Genomic DNA, 15108 nt, shown 5'->3' with positions numbered 1-15108 from the left:
GGAAACGGACTGGGACAGTTTCCGTGAAAATCCAGCCTTCGACCTCCTAACGGAGTACAAGGACAACGTGTTCCGTCCTGAGCTACCCGAAGGTTTACCAGAGAAGCGGGACATTGAGCATCGGATCGATGTGAAGGATCCAAATCTGGCGATATACCGACAACAGTGGCGACAGTCTCCTGAGCAGCAGCGTGAGATCGTGCGTTGGGTCGAAGACATGGTGAGGAAGAAGCCCATCCGACCAAGCATCAGTCCTCACGCAGCGCCGATATTCTGTGTCCGGAAACCAGTCGGCTGGAGAATCGTTCACGACTACCGGTATCTCAATTCAAACACTGTGCGCCAGAGCATCCCGATGACGAGGAAGGAAGACATCTTGGACGCCATGTCTGGAGCGTACTGGTTCTCCACTATGGATCGGATGTCCGCGTATTACCAAGTGCGTATGCGGGAGGAAGACATCAAGTTCACAGCTTTCTAGGCGCCAAACGGACTGTGGGAGTATCTTGTACTTCCGATGGGAGTCTGCAACGCGCCAGCAACAATGCACCGGTTGACTTCGAAGCTGTTCCGAGACTTGAAGAACACGAAGTCGTTCTACGATGACATCTACATCTTCACCAAGCCGCCGAAGATCGAAGACCATTTGGAGGCGCTGCGCGAGACGTTGGATATCTTGCGCGCGACAACAAGCTGTACGTCAAACTGTCCAAGTGTGTCTTCTGCGCCGACGAGATTCCATGCCTTGGTGATTTCGTGGGACGTAACGGAGTTCGGATGGACCCCGACAAGGTGCAGACCATCAAAGACTGGCCCGTGCCGCGGACCCAAGAGGATCTTCACAGCTTCTTGGGTCTGACTGGCTACGTGCAACGCTTTCGCCCGTAATACGCTTCGCTCACGGCAACCATGTTCGCCCTACTGAAGAAGAAGGCCAAGCGCAACGCGAAAATTCACTTCAGCGACGTGCAGCTGAGGAAATTTAAGGAGTTGAAGCGGAGGGTGTGCAACCCACCAGTGCTGCATCTCCCGGACTTCAGCCAGCCAATGCATCTGCGGACGGACGCGAGCAAGTTCGCCGTAGGTGGAGTGCTGTTTCAAGTCGTCGATGGTGTCGAGCGTCCCATTGCGTACACCAGTCGGAAGATGAAGTCTGCGGAGCTCAACTACCCAACGCAACAACAGGAGTTGTTAGCCATCGTTCATGCACTGGCCGCGTTTCGGATCTACTGCTTGGACAAGCCGCCAATTGTGGAGACCGACCACAAGAGTCTCGAAGGCCTGTTCACACAGAAGATGGCCAACCGCCGACTAGCACGCTGGTATGATATCCTTGCGGAGTATCAACCGACGTTCTCGTGTCCCCCTGGAGTGAAGAACGGTATTGCAGACGCTTTGAGCCGAAGACCAGACCTGGAACCGGAGACGAAGTTCTTCCACGACTTGAGTGTGACAAGCTTCGACGATACATCCTTCAGTCTGGCGATCAGCGAAGTAACTGCCGACTCCGACTTGATATCAAGCATCAAGAAGTCGTATGAGAAAGACCGCGAGGTCCAGGCCATTTTCACAGCGATCAAGCGGCGCAACTCCTGCTCGAAACCGAAGCGTGAACGCAACCAGCAGAAGACTTACCGATGCTACACTGAAGCGAATGGACTGCTCTGGTATCAAACACCCGCAGATGACGCTCCGCGCGTTGTCGTGCCCAACGATGTAAAGTTGCGGCAGACAATCATCAGCGAGTGTCATGACACCAACTACGGCGGCCATCCTGGTGCTGAGCGAACATACTTGACACTAGCGAACCGCTGGTACTTGTCGAAGATGCTGAAGTCCATCTAGAAGTTTATCGTAGACTGCGAGCCCTGTCGAAGAAACAAGCCTCGGTTAACGAAGCCTCCTGGTTGGCTTGAGCCATTAAGCATCCCAGATGAACGGTGGAGGTCGATCTCCATGGACTTCATCACGGATCTCCCGCGAACGAAGCGAGACGTCGACTCCATCTGGGTTGTCGTCGATCGGTTGACGAAACGTTGCCATTTGGTGCCAACTACGAAGAAGGTGACGGCGGAAGGCGTGGCTCGACTCTTCATCGACAACATTTGGAAGCTCCATGGTATGCCGACGAACATTGTCACCGACCGCGACAGGAAGTTCGTGTCCGCCTTCTGGCAACACGTCTTCAAGTCAATCGGGACGAAGCCGAGCGGCATGACCATGGCTCACCGAGCTCAAGGCGACGGGCAAACGGAACGAATGAATCGAACGCTGGAGGAGTATCTTCGTTGCTTCGTTGGTCCACTTCAGGATGATTGGGATCGTCATCTAGCGAATGCTGAGTTTGCCGTCAACTCAACGGTCAAGTCCAGCACGAAGCGAGCGCCATTCGAGGCCGATCTGGGATTCATCCCGCTGAATCCTCTTCAGCTTGCTACCGAGAAGTTGGAGAGCATTCCCAAGAGTCGACGAGGAGCGGAGTTCCATGAGCGCCAAGCCGCCATCTTGCTGAGTTGTCGCGAAGCATTGACCCAGGCGCAGGAGCGAATGCGTGATGTCTACGACCGCAACCGTGAAGAAGAAGTCTTTGACGTTGGCGACCGCGTGTACTTGAGCACGCAAAACCTCAACCCAAAGCACTCTGGCTTGCCGAATTCGACCAAGTTTGGACCGAAGTGGATTGGACCTTACACGATTGTGCGGAAGATCCACAACCATGCCTACGAGCTCAACATCCAGGCTGGTAACAAGCTACATCCAGTCTTCAACACTGGCTCGCTGAAGCCCTACAATGAACCGAGTCGTTTGTCACGGCCGCACGACGTCATCCTTGCGGATGGCACTGTCAGTCAATTTGTGCGTCGACTCCTAGGGAAACGTCGCCACAAACGACGGACGCAATTCCTTGTGGAGTGGGTGGGCGAAGAGAAGCCTACTTGGGAGCCGGTTGAAAACATGAAGCAAGTGCCAGACTTGATCGCGGAATTCGAAGCCCAACGTCGTTTGAAGCGAAGATGACGAACCAGAAAGCAATGAAAGGGAGCTCAAGGCCACATGTATTCTCGGTTGGATGCATGCCTATCCCTGGCTGCGCTTCTTGGCTCTCTTCTTAGCGTTTTTGGCTGACTTCGCCGCTGCCTTTCTCGCTCGCTTCTTCTCAGTCTTGGCGAGTCGCTTCCCGCGTGGTGGTTCCGGTTTGGGCCCTTCCTTGATGCGATAGATGGCCTTGACGGTGTCAATCCACTTGATGTTCGTCAATCGCTCCATTCCACAGGGTAGATCTTCGAACTCTTCCCAGACATCATACGCCATCAACGGACCCCGGTGAAGTCGAACCACGAGAACGAAGCAGTGATCGAGGCGGTGCTGACCGGCGCACACGAGGTAGCATCCACGGTCCAGCTTCTCACGGCGAACGAAGGCGATGAGATCAGCCAGCGAGTTCAACGAGTCGATTTGCCGCGACTTGAACAGCTCGTTGTAGTCCAAAGGAACACAGTCGCGCTCCAAGAACTTGAAGAAGTCAGCCATGTCTTCCCGCTTGACGCCGTAGGTCATCTCGCGCTTGTGTTGCTTCTCGAAGCGTTCCCAGTGGTCCTCCGTAATGAGCGATGGGTCGTCAAGATGGTAACACGCCGCGTGAAGAGCCTCCATGAAGCACCGACCAGTCGCCGAAGCACCCGCACCACCAAAGTGTTCGTCCGCGTACCGATAGAACGTGTAGGGACGTCCAGCAGCAACCCACTTGTCAACGTGGTCCTTCAACTCCGGGTACCCAGCAAGCTGTTCTTCCCATACCCAAGACAGTTGAAGCGGCTTGGTGTCCTACTTCACTAAGTTAGGGTCCCAAGGCGCCGATCGATCATAGTAATTGCGATGGTTGTTTCCCGGATGGCGCTCAGGATGTCGAGGCAAAGGCTCGTTGTGGTAGACAACCATCTGCGTTTCCATCGACCGTGACGGTGCCGCTGGAGCAGCAACACGAGTCTCAACATCAGGCCTGCAAGACTGAAGCCTAGCCGAGGTACTGCGAAGCGTAGGACCGCGGGGTCGCGACGACGAAGGCTCTAAACGAAGTCTCTGAAGCAGGCGCGCCGGTTCATCAACATTGCTCGAGGCCACTACCGAAGGCACGGTGGACACCGAGGCTGGCAAAGCTGGAGGCACTGCCGGACTACCTTGGTCGACGACCACGTCTTCGCTGTCGTCGTCGGGCTCAGCCAGGAGAGCGTCCAGGTCCACGAGATCGCTAGGACCTTCATCTTCATCGAGCGCGCGCGCTGGCGCTGGCGAGAGGGCGCCGCGCGAGCCCACCGGAACACCGTCATCACCCAGCAGCAGGAATGGCTCCACGAGCCCCGGGTCGAAGTCGAAGTCATCCGTCGGAGGCAGCGAGGCCAGTAGTGCAGCGAACGCATCGCGCGGTGAAGAGAGGGACGCGCGGGGTGCGCGCTCAGCAGCGGCAGCAAGTTGGTCAAGGGCCGCCCGCGATGGCGACCCGGGCTCCGAAGAAGGCGACGCCCCAGCCTGTGTGTGGCCGAGGCCACCGTACTCGACCGTCATGACGGTGCTGCTGGCAGGACCTATCCAGCTCCGACCGGGGGAGTACACCACCAGCCAGCGCAGGACGAATCCGCTACAGAAGTCGCCCGAGAGCTCCAACTGTTGCGCCGTGCACGTCCAATCGAGAAATGACCGTTAGGTACGGACTTGACAAGGATAAGTTCAGTTGGCATTGTAGCCATATGTCTTAAGTACGACTGTACCTTGAAGAGCCGCGAGAACGAAGCGACGCAGCCCTCATCTGAGGAAGGGGTGAGTGTATCAGATTAGAGAGGTAGCAGTACTGTAGGTATCATTCGCATTGTTAAGGACATAATAGGATAGAGCAGATGTAGGGTGGTTGTGGAAGCTTCTAGAAAGGAGCTTCCATCCACTCGAACTGCGGGGGCGGTCACTTTTGGTTTAGACCCGCCATCCCCCCAAGCCTGGCTTCCTCTTCGTTTTGAAATACGGACGCTGGAAGCACGACGCAAGCGATGGATGGAGCGGCAGCGAATGGGCATCAGGACGGGGTAAAGTGGCTACACGAACACCGCAGTGAAGGGTGCACGGTCGCAGCAATGGATGGAGCAGCAGAGCATGGGCATTTGAAGATGCACCACAGCGGCGACGGACAAGGCGGTGCTGCAAGGCCATTTTCAAGTTGTGCAATGGCTTCACACTCATCGTTCAGAAGACTGCACATGCTCCGCCATAAACAGCACAGTCGATCGCATTTTGAGGTGCTGCTGTTTCTGCACTCGCAGTTCAAACAAGTTTGCACCGCGGAGACTGTGGAATTGGCAGCTCGCCACAAGGATATGAGGATTCATGCCTGGATTCTTAGCCACTATCCTCAATTGCGTAGGGTAGCGTGGTAATGTTTACGTTGTTTCAACGGTTCATGTGAACCCTCAAGAAGATTACTTGGAGAAAATGTGGAGCTCCTGGCATTATTCGCGAACAAGCAAGTGTCAAGTGTATTTTGCTTCACTTGATCTACACAAATTGAGGGAAAATATGAATGCCGAACGTACTTTCAAAGAATGAAGAGACGTGCCCGGAAGAGAAGAAGGGAAGTCTTCAGTAATCCTCATCCTCATCATTCTCATCCGGATAGTGTACATCGAGCCAGTCGTGGATTTTGTCGGTGGACCAGTCCATGACTCGTTCACGCATGCCCATGAAGAGCGGGCTTTTGCGCGTCTCCGAAAACGCTTCACCCGTGCAGCCCTCAGTGCGCTGCGAGTGGAAGAACAATATGAGTAGTGGGTCATGGAACATTACGCCGGCAGTTTTTTTCCTTACCGTAATTTACCACCGAGAACATTCCTGAAACTTTCTTTCGGGACAGCAGCGATTTCAACGACGACCCCTCTCGACCACTTGAGAGCGAGAGCCACGTCTTTTCGATATGAGGGTAGTTTTAGAACCTCTGAACCGGTCAGATCTAATAGACGTTGATTTGACGACGCCCACTTTATAGCGAGAGCCACGTCTTTTGGATCTTAGGGCGTTTCGGGGCTCGTTCAAACTATATTGATAAAAGCAATAGAACATTACGCAGGCAGTTTTTTATTTTCGTAATTTCTTACCGTAATTTACCTCCGAGAACGGTGCTAGAACGATATTTGTGGATAGTCGTCCGTTTTACCAACACGACCTCTCAACCACCTCAGAGCTCGAGGAGGCGTCCGCTAGCCAGCGACTAGACGCGCGACCCTGTAGTCGTGCAGGATCGCACATGCGAGGGTAAGATGAAACTCCCAATAATTACTGGCACATTACGACGTCATTTTCAGAATTAAATTTTTTTCAGCCGTAGGAGGATTCGATAGATGGCGCTTAACGAAACCATCATTAGGAATAGTTGCACCACCAGGAGGAGCCGAGACAGCAAAGGAAGACGAGAATGCCATGGTGTTTGAATATCCATCACCACTGGTAGATGCGGATCCAGAGCTGAATGATACCGACTGAGCAGCGTCAGGGTACAAGAACGATTCAGCTCCGTGCTTTTCAACGTACTGAGGGCTGTAGCCAGTCTGAGCACGAACGTTGTTCCAAAAGAGCTTGTAGTCAGCCATAGAGACGATAGTCTTTCCGTTGAGTTCCAGACTCAGACTATCAATAACGTTCCAATTTCCGCATTTTAGAGTAGCACATAGACGATTGGCAGCGGCAGTTTGAGCAGTGCCACCATTCTTCATTGAGACCTTGTAGGGAAGCATAATGTAGGCATCACGAAGGCTTGCGAAGCCCTCGGAACCGTTAAGCTGAGCCGTAGCATCGATAGTGATGACACCATTCTGGTACGAACCCTGATTTAGGTCAATAACGTGTGGTACACGCTTGCTCGAAGATACCTTGATCTCCGGGTCGCTCTTAAGCGAGCTCCGATACAAGTACTGATCGGATAGTTGAGTTTCGCTCATCGTTGAATCTATATGGATCGTAATATAGTTTGATAAAATTAAATATTATGTCGCACCTCATCAAGCCAATCACCTCAGATCATGATCTCATCGAACTCGCTGAGAAAATGAACGTTCAACTCGATAATATATTCGAATCAAATGAGATAAAGTCCCATCTCCCCAAGAAAGAGTCATTTCTGATTCTACTTCGCCCTCCTAATCTTGAGGTAGGACACTGGACGGCGGCTCATAATGGTGAATTCTTCGATAGTATGGGGGAAGGACCACCAAAGAAGTATGGTATTGATCGATACAACACCAAGCAATACCAAGGAACCTATGGAGAGGTAAGCTCAGCCTCACCTCAGCCGAACTAAAGGGTAGTGGTTCAGTCATCTATCTCCACCCTGCTTCGTTTGAAAAGGCGCTCAAGGCTCGTAAAGCTGGACGCGGTGTCAGACTCGACATTACTAAGCACGAAGTGAAGAAGGGCTCCAAAAAGGCTCAAGGAGGCTCTATCTGGTCCAAAGTATGGGGAGGGATCAAGTCTGCATACAAATTTGCTAAGGATTCAGGTCTACTATCCAGAGCCGTTGATGCGTCGGTTCCTGCTTAAGCTACTTATGCTGGTCAGCCAACGGCTGCTGTTCCAGCCAGAGCTGCAACCAAGTCCCTAACCGGCATTGGTATTTATGATTCCGATAGCAACAAGGAAGGAGGTCGCGTATCAATGGCTGACGTAAAGAAGGCTGCAAAGAATGCTCTTGCATACACGAAGCGCAAGGGGGTCATCACCGACGCGGTCGATGCTGGAGAGAAGTTCCTACTATCAAATGCTACCAAGCCGGAACATGAGGATCTAATCAGATCTGTGCGAAAAGAGGTTCGTCGCCGCTATGGTGTAGGCGTAGTAAAGAAACGTCCAGTGAAGGGCTCGCCAGAGATGAAGGCTAAGATGGCTGCGCTCAGGGCACGTCGTAAGACTGGTGGTTCGTTTACGTTGTAGCCGCCCTAAAAAAAACTCTGGATGTCTTATTTTTTTTGGACGAATCAGAAGCATGATGGATACCGACGTATCTCTGAAAATCACTTTTTATCATTTTGGTTATAGATACTGAGTGTAATACTAGCTCGAGCGCCATTATGACAGTTCATCACGCATACTGGCTCGGTTTGTATGAAATGATCTTTCCAATAGCGGCATCACCTCTATCAAAAGCACTGACACTATCACCAGAAGCCACGTATTCGATTTTGATCAGATCGCAACGAACGATATAGGAACTGGTCGGGTGAATCTGAGGAATGATGTTCGATAGCTGAGCACTTGCAACAGTAGCTGATGTGGAGGGGTATGTACCCGCTGTGAGACCAACTACTTTACCGAATTCAGCATTATCGGTGATCAGTCGAGGAACGCGAGTAGTAGTCGGCAATCCAGTACCACCAGAGGAGTATAAACCGGAGGTAGGTCTGGTCCATGTTCAACCGGTAGTTGGTAGAGTTGTAGGCGTAGGAGAGAAGTCAAGCTGACAAGCGTAATAGATACTGTTTGCACTCATTTTGATATAGAATACGTTATTCCCCGACGGATCGATTAGATACGCCCCAGCATTGACAAGAGCAGTCTGAATGCTTCGGTTGATATTGTCATACGAATAAATACCATCAGGGAGGGATACACTGATTGTGGATTTAGTTGCAGCGGTAGGTAATTCGTTTTTGAACGTTGTGTTTTGAAATTGCATTGAATCAATGTTATACTCGCTGTTATACATCGAAATCGATTGAATGGCACATACTACATCGCGGAAGTCAGCCGCCGATCCGGGAAAGGAGTATTTCCAGGTTGAATTGGTTCCATCTTGTACCAGATTGGTGCTGTCGAGTTTGATAATGCTGGACATATTGATTTTTGTTTGTAGGCATATTTTTGTTTGATAAATTGGAATTAGTTCTCGATACGAATCGGTCTATCGAAGTTATACCTGATCTGACCATTGATTGAATCAATGAAGAGCATTTGGCCCTTTCGCTCCGTGCCTTTGTTTTAATAATAGACGATTGAACGCTCATCTACTCCCTTGATATTAAAATCTTTCACAACCATCTGGAGGTCTCGCTTAGAATTAGCCTTCAGGATCGCTACGTACTCTGAGTTCAATCTGATCATCTTGTCCATTGCGAAGTAGCTGTGGCTCAAGAAGATGGTTGATAGCTTGAAGTGGCGCCCTCTAGTGAAGTAATGTGAGAACAAATTCTTCTGAAGAAGCTTATCGTTGCTGTAGTCATCGATGATGACGAACTCAGGCTTATTGGAATTAATTGGTGTATGACGTACCCGTTCAACACTCGGAGGCGAGTCAGGGTCGGCGAATGTGATAAAGCCATCAAGCTTATCACGAAGATACTCATATAACTCCTGGTGAGGATTACGAGCAATGATCGTTAGATGAGCAAATACGTGAGGAGAATGCTTGAGGATGAACATACATAAGTTGTTCTTCCCTGAGAACGATGGCCCCAGAACCACCATTCCAAACAGCGCTTTGATGTTAAGTGCTGGAATATCACCCATAGAGGCGCTTTTGAAATTTTTTAGGGATTGAAGCTCCGAAATCTGGAATACTACTCATGATTATCGTCTAAACTATATAGGATCGAACAAAGATGAGTTCAGGTTTTTCTTATCCTAGCCCGATATTCACATCGCCGATTTATAATCCGGCATCCTTTCTCCAATTGGATGCCAGCGGGTTTCTAACGTATGACTATGCTCAGACTCTTTATCTGAACAAGTATGACTATCGCTTGACGTACATTACCGGTGTCTCTCAAGGCGTAGCATCACCTGGTGTAGCGCTTGTCCCTGGAAGTGGTGGGAACATCAGCGGTCTTGGAGCACTAAGCTGTAGTAGCCTAACTGTTAATGGTGCTTCCGTTTCAGGCGTACCAACGTATGTAGCTGATATTACTCCAGGTACTGCCGCTATCAACAAAGCTCTGGTGCTTGGTGCATCAGGTGAAATTGCTACTATTAGTAGTTTGACGGCAACGTCGATTACAGGCACGCTGCAGACAGCGGCTCAGCCTAATATTACTAGCTTAGGCACGCTATCGTCCCTCACCGTGAGTGGAAACATATCTGGTACATTGGCGACTCCAACATAACTAGTGTAGGGACACTCTCGTCGCTCACCGTGAGTGGAAACATCAATGGAACGCTAGCGACGGCTGCTCAACCAAATATCACCAGCTTAGGTACGCTTACTGGATTGACTATCGGAGGCAGTTTAACCTTTACTGGTGCAAGTCGATCCATTACAGGTCTTAGCTCGCTAACTGCAACTAACATTACTGGTACGCTACAAACTGCTGCTCAGCCTAATATAACATCGTTAGGTACTCTAACCGCAGTAAATGGCTCGGGCAATATATCGGGTACGCTAACAACAGCTGCTCAGCCCAACATTACCAGCCTAGGAACCCTGAGGTCGCTCCCAGCGACGTCGATAACAGGAACGCTACAAACCGCTGCTCAGCCTAATATTACTAGTCTAGGTACGCTTAGTAATCTAACCCTTAGCGCTGGTGGAACCGGTTTATTCATTCCGAATCTGAATTTTTGGGATGGAGTCAGTTCTTGGGTATATTTCAATCATGCTTACTTTCTCAATGTTATCGACGGGGGCGCTTCAGCCAGTAGCGTTGTGGTTCTCAATAGTACGAAAGATTACTCAGGCATTCGCGATCTAACCATATCACGAAACTTTATAGCTTCGACTTCAATATCATCGCCTACGAACACATGTGATACGATTAGTAAGTCAGGTACTCAAACTATGAATGCAACGACCTTGAACATCAATCCTACTACGCTTCAACTCAGAGGAGATACTCTCAATGCTACAGGTGCGGGGCTGAACAAGCTTGCTGGATGCACAGCATCTACCGTTGAGCAGAACTATCTAGATCTTACCACCGGAGCAGGAACTGCAGAAGCATCAAAGGTTCTTGTACTAGACTCTAATAGTAGCATCTCATCAGGTATCTCATCTCTAACGTCAACCAATCTGATATCCACTACTTCTACCCAATGTCAGATTGCGGCCGGGACATCATTTACATCAACAACGCGTGCCTCTGATTTTAATCTCATGATTCGTAATCAAAGCAATACGGTTGGCGCTCAGGCCGGATTATCGTTCACGATTGAAGGTACTAGTGATATGACAACGTACACCCCTAGCGTTAATCGATATTGTACTAGAACCGCTACGAATCTTCAATATTCAATGGCTGATTTTGCAATCAGTACACGGTCAGGAGCTAATGCATTATCACCAATGACTGAACGTATGAGAATCACTCAAGCAGGATACATTCGCTTTGGATCAGCTACCAGTACTGCAAAAATAGATATAGTTTCGAGCGCGAATTTACTAAGCGGGTCTTGGCAACGCGCAATGCGTATAGCCAACGATGCTACTACTCCAATCGAATTTGAAATTTAGGTATGCAACGATGTCGCGGGAGGAAGTAGTGGTGTAGCTCTAGGCACCACTACGAGCGACCCGCTAAGGTTCATGGTTGGAAACACAACTCAAGCTTATCTAAACAACTCAGGAAGACTGGGAGTTGGTATGAGTACGTGGTCGCCAGAAGCAACCATTCACTCAGGCGGAGAGGTATGGGCGAATAATTTCATGCACGTAAAGGGAGGCGGCGATGGATTTGCTAGGTATCGATTCAATTGGTCTCAGACTGATTGGTACTGATTCAACCGTAGGAGCTGTCAGGTTGGGAAAATGCGATGCAAATTACGCGTGGACAGCCTATGTCCCGGTGCGCGGAGGAAGCTATACCAATGCAAGCGATGAGAGGTTGAAGGCGGACATTGTAGACTGTCCCTATGGTTTGGCAAGCCTTATGAGAATGAGACCGAGAAAATTCAGGATGGTTCAAGAGCAGACTGTCCATGTTGGCTATATCGCGCAGGAGCTGTATAAGGTCATACCAGAAGCAGTAGATATCGGAGCAAACGATGAGCTTAATCCGGATGGGTTTCCAGTGAATCCATGGGGAATCGATCTCGCCAGTTTAACCTCGGTACTGTGTAAATCTATCCAAGAACAGCAAGGCCAAATCAATAATCTCAAAGCTGAACTCAATGAGTTGAGAGCGATTATGTCTGAGTAAATATAGAATGGTATCTGTCAAACCCAGTTCGTGGCGAAGACCGCTTGCCCTCAGACTACTAACGTTAATGTCGTTGATACTGATCAACTACAATGTGATCGAATTGTCGAATTCCACGAGAGGGTTATATATGGTATTGGCTCAGGGATAATTTCGCACCAATAAATATAGAGCAGATCTTGAGTACTTCGTTGTAATAGAGTATCATGGGCTGCGGACCAAGTAAAACGATCAAAAAGAACCTGACTAACCCTGAAACTGGCCAAGTCATCGGTTCAATACCGATGCACGCTGGAGTGGTTTCGATAGGGAATAATGCTTATATCCCAATGTACAACGTACATAGTGGCAAGAATGCTGTCATGGCTATCGATATCGGAGATTAAAAAAATCAGACTCTATCGCGAGAAGAAAACAGACGTAGACATCTAAGTATATCCGCTCTGCTCTATAGAGCAAATGTCTTCACAGACTTTGACTTTTTTTTTGGCTGGTAAGCCCAGACTCGGCCGCCTTCCGTTTGGGTAGATGCCTCCACCTTCTTCGTCGACTTGTCGAGGTCAGTAGCCCACACAGCGGCTTGGGTCTTGTGGGGACGATCATGAATGATGAGGTTCTTCATGTTAGCTTTCTACTCAGCGACGTTGAGGTCGCTATTGTCACCATAGCTGCCTCCGGAACTGGATATAATGCGCGAGTTGAAGAAGAACATGGTTTTATTATAAACGGGTGATAATATCTTTGAACACTTTATCATCAATCAGTCGAATGCTGTACATATCCACCGTGAGAGACTGGAGCTGCTTGATGATACTGGGGTTGTCATTTCCGGGTTGTAGCTCTCCTTTTAGCTTATCGTATTCAGCCCTAAGCGTATCTAGAGGATCCTCTAACTTATCGTGGAAGCTGTATTGGAGATGAGTAATCAATAGAACCTCCTTGAACAGTTTCTTATCTTCAACGCTGAGCTTATCGTAAGCGGATTGATCGATACGGTTCTTATAGACAAGTGCCTTGATCATGGCTTGGAGGCTATCACTGATTTCCCACTTAGGAACACATTTACGCCGATTCGACAGAACGATCACGAGCTTTTTAGCACCAAGGTCGGGGATACGAATATACTTGCTTCCACTCTGCTTGTATGTGTAGGCTGACGGCGTTGCTAATCCTTGGATCTCATTGAGATTGTAGGTACGGCCTCGGCGAACTACACCTTCCAGCGGGGCAACACCTGCACCGCGCAATCCTCGACCTTGAAGCTTTCGTTTAACGCCACTGCCGGATACCTCGTTTGCCTCGGCGTATCGCTTAGCCTTCGTTTGATAAATCGATTTTGTCGCCTTCATAGCTGATGTAGCTGCCTTCAACACCGATCTCGGTGCTTTTGAGTTATTCCCTCTAACAGCCTCTTTTGCTTCTTCATAGCGTTTCTGAGCCTCACCGTATGTCTGAAAAGCTGCTTCTGACTCATCATGAAGCTTTTGCAAGCTGTCATCGTATTCATACTCTTCAACGCTTTGCTGTCTAATATCGTGTACAGACTTTAGAATAGCCTCATTCAATATTTCAAGATTAGCATCCAGGTTTTTGCGTCTTTTCTTATCAAGCTCCTTTTCTTCAAGTATCTTAGCTGCTTCTTCATCGCTCGATGGGAAGGGGTATTCAACCTCATTAAGATAGCGGTCCAAGTCCTCAACCCCGTTGAGTAGGGACGAAAAGGTATCCATCCACATGATATTCTTCATTAGCCCCTTCCAAGCTACACCACTCACCTGCTTGTGTGCTTTGTTTTCACGATTTAAAATATTTAGGGGTCTAGACCCCGATGGCTGCCCAAAGTAGTATGATGGATGGGACTTAACAACACCGTTAATTTTCACGATTGGTTGTAGCCGAAATGGAATATCAATACTGTTAGCGTGCAACTGGCTGTAGTAATCAGTTAAGATATTCTTGGCGTCGTTATCAGCGTTTGATAGGCTTGGGTCCATGTCTTCATCAATACCACTCATTAACCCATGCTGAGCTTCACCATTAGCTGGGGCAAAATCATTTATGTGTTTGGTTTCATTGCTACCAACTAGTTCTAACTCGAGGCCCCTGGCTTTAGTCATATTAATGAAAGATTGGAATGTATTTATCCAGTTCACTTTCTGAGTGATTGCTTGCTTCACACGATCGCTATCTTTCCCGTAAACGCTAATGCTATTGCCATTGATCCAAACATAGCCATCTTTGTCAATAGGAGAAGATTTTGCGGAACCATTAAGATACAATCTTCTTTATCAATCCGTTAGATTCAAGGACTTCCCTATTTTTGCTAATTGTCCAAAATAATTTGAGCTTGCTGTCCATTTGATCGGATCTTGTGGATATTCCAGTATCGAACACAAAACTGTCGTCAAGTCTCTGCTTAGAGCGGTTTGAATAATCTCCTTCTGAGGCATTGATTCTTTTTTTTTTTAGCCAATATTTTGGCAAACCTGGTATGGGCTATTTTTGTCCTCTTTACCCATCTCATTACGTCGCTCATTCTCATTGACGTATGCGAGGAATCTGACATCATAAATTAATACCTCACCAATATGGTCATACGTCTCATGCTCGGAACTAGTACATATTCTCAGTTTAATACTGTACACCTTAGCATCCATCCCAATATAATACTTAGTAAGCTGCCGGCCGTTGGAAGCAATAGGGTGAATATTTAGTTCTGCAAGGATGGGGTAAACCTCGAAGATTTTAGCGACCGCTTCCTTTGACTTTGTTTGATTTTTCATCTCAGCATTGCCTTCGTCGAACAAATCTTCTTCGACGGGCTTTTGCGGCAGTGGACTATCAGGGCCAACACCAGCATCTGTCATTCTTGCACTATTATCAACTCCAACATCAGTCATATCGGGGCTCACGTGGACCCAACCATCACTGGTTTTGGGCTTAGCAGTAC

At 48.9% G+C, this 15108-nt stretch overlaps 6 protein-coding genes across 6 annotated transcripts; 3 read left to right on the top strand and 3 right to left on the bottom strand.

Annotated features, from left to right (window-relative positions):
• Positions 1–1760: 1760 nt before the first annotated feature.
• Positions 1761–2216, bottom strand: PHYSODRAFT_510211 (hypothetical protein; the record flags this gene model as incomplete). The annotated part of the gene is made up of 3 exons (XM_009530308.1): positions 1761–1800; positions 1882–2088; positions 2146–2216. 3 exons carry the CDS (start codon positions 2214–2216, stop codon positions 1761–1763), a joined length of 318 nt encoding a protein of 105 aa, XP_009528603.1.
• Positions 2217–3501: 1285 nt separating this feature from the next.
• On the bottom strand, positions 3502–3807 carry PHYSODRAFT_440759 (hypothetical protein; the record flags this gene model as incomplete). Its single annotated transcript, XM_009530307.1, has 1 exon — positions 3502–3807. A coding segment is annotated over one exon (306 nt), but the record flags the coding sequence as incomplete, so codon positions are not given.
• Positions 3808–5027: 1220 nt separating this feature from the next.
• PHYSODRAFT_509463 (hypothetical protein) lies at positions 5028–5423 on the top strand (the record flags this gene model as incomplete). The annotated part of the gene is made up of 1 exon (XM_009530306.1): positions 5028–5423. A coding segment is annotated over one exon (396 nt), but the record flags the coding sequence as incomplete, so codon positions are not given.
• A 903-nt stretch (positions 5424–6326) lies between these two features.
• On the bottom strand, positions 6327–6977 carry PHYSODRAFT_508550 (hypothetical protein; the record flags this gene model as incomplete). The annotated part of the gene is made up of 1 exon (XM_009530305.1): positions 6327–6977. The coding sequence occupies one exon, from the start codon at positions 6975–6977 to the stop codon at positions 6327–6329; it is 651 nt and encodes a 216-aa protein (XP_009528600.1).
• Positions 6978–7266: 289 nt separating this feature from the next.
• On the top strand, positions 7267–7875 carry PHYSODRAFT_384958 (hypothetical protein; the record flags this gene model as incomplete). The annotated part of the gene is made up of 2 exons (XM_009530304.1): positions 7267–7559; positions 7617–7875. Coding segments are annotated over 2 exons (552 nt in total), but the record flags the coding sequence as incomplete, so codon positions are not given.
• A 1754-nt stretch (positions 7876–9629) lies between these two features.
• PHYSODRAFT_413925 (hypothetical protein) lies at positions 9630–9866 on the top strand (the record flags this gene model as incomplete). The annotated part of the gene is made up of 1 exon (XM_009530303.1): positions 9630–9866. A coding segment is annotated over one exon (237 nt), but the record flags the coding sequence as incomplete, so codon positions are not given.
• Between the last annotated feature and the right edge of the window lie 5242 nt (positions 9867–15108).

Source organism: Phytophthora sojae (genome assembly GCF_000149755.1).
Source record: "Phytophthora sojae unplaced genomic scaffold PHYSOscaffold_5, whole genome shotgun sequence".
In the NCBI taxonomy this organism is placed as follows: domain Eukaryota; phylum Oomycota; class Peronosporomycetes; order Peronosporales; family Peronosporaceae; genus Phytophthora; species Phytophthora sojae.
The sequence above is the reverse complement of the archived record's forward strand: the minus strand, read 5'-3'. Positions and strand labels throughout refer to the sequence as shown.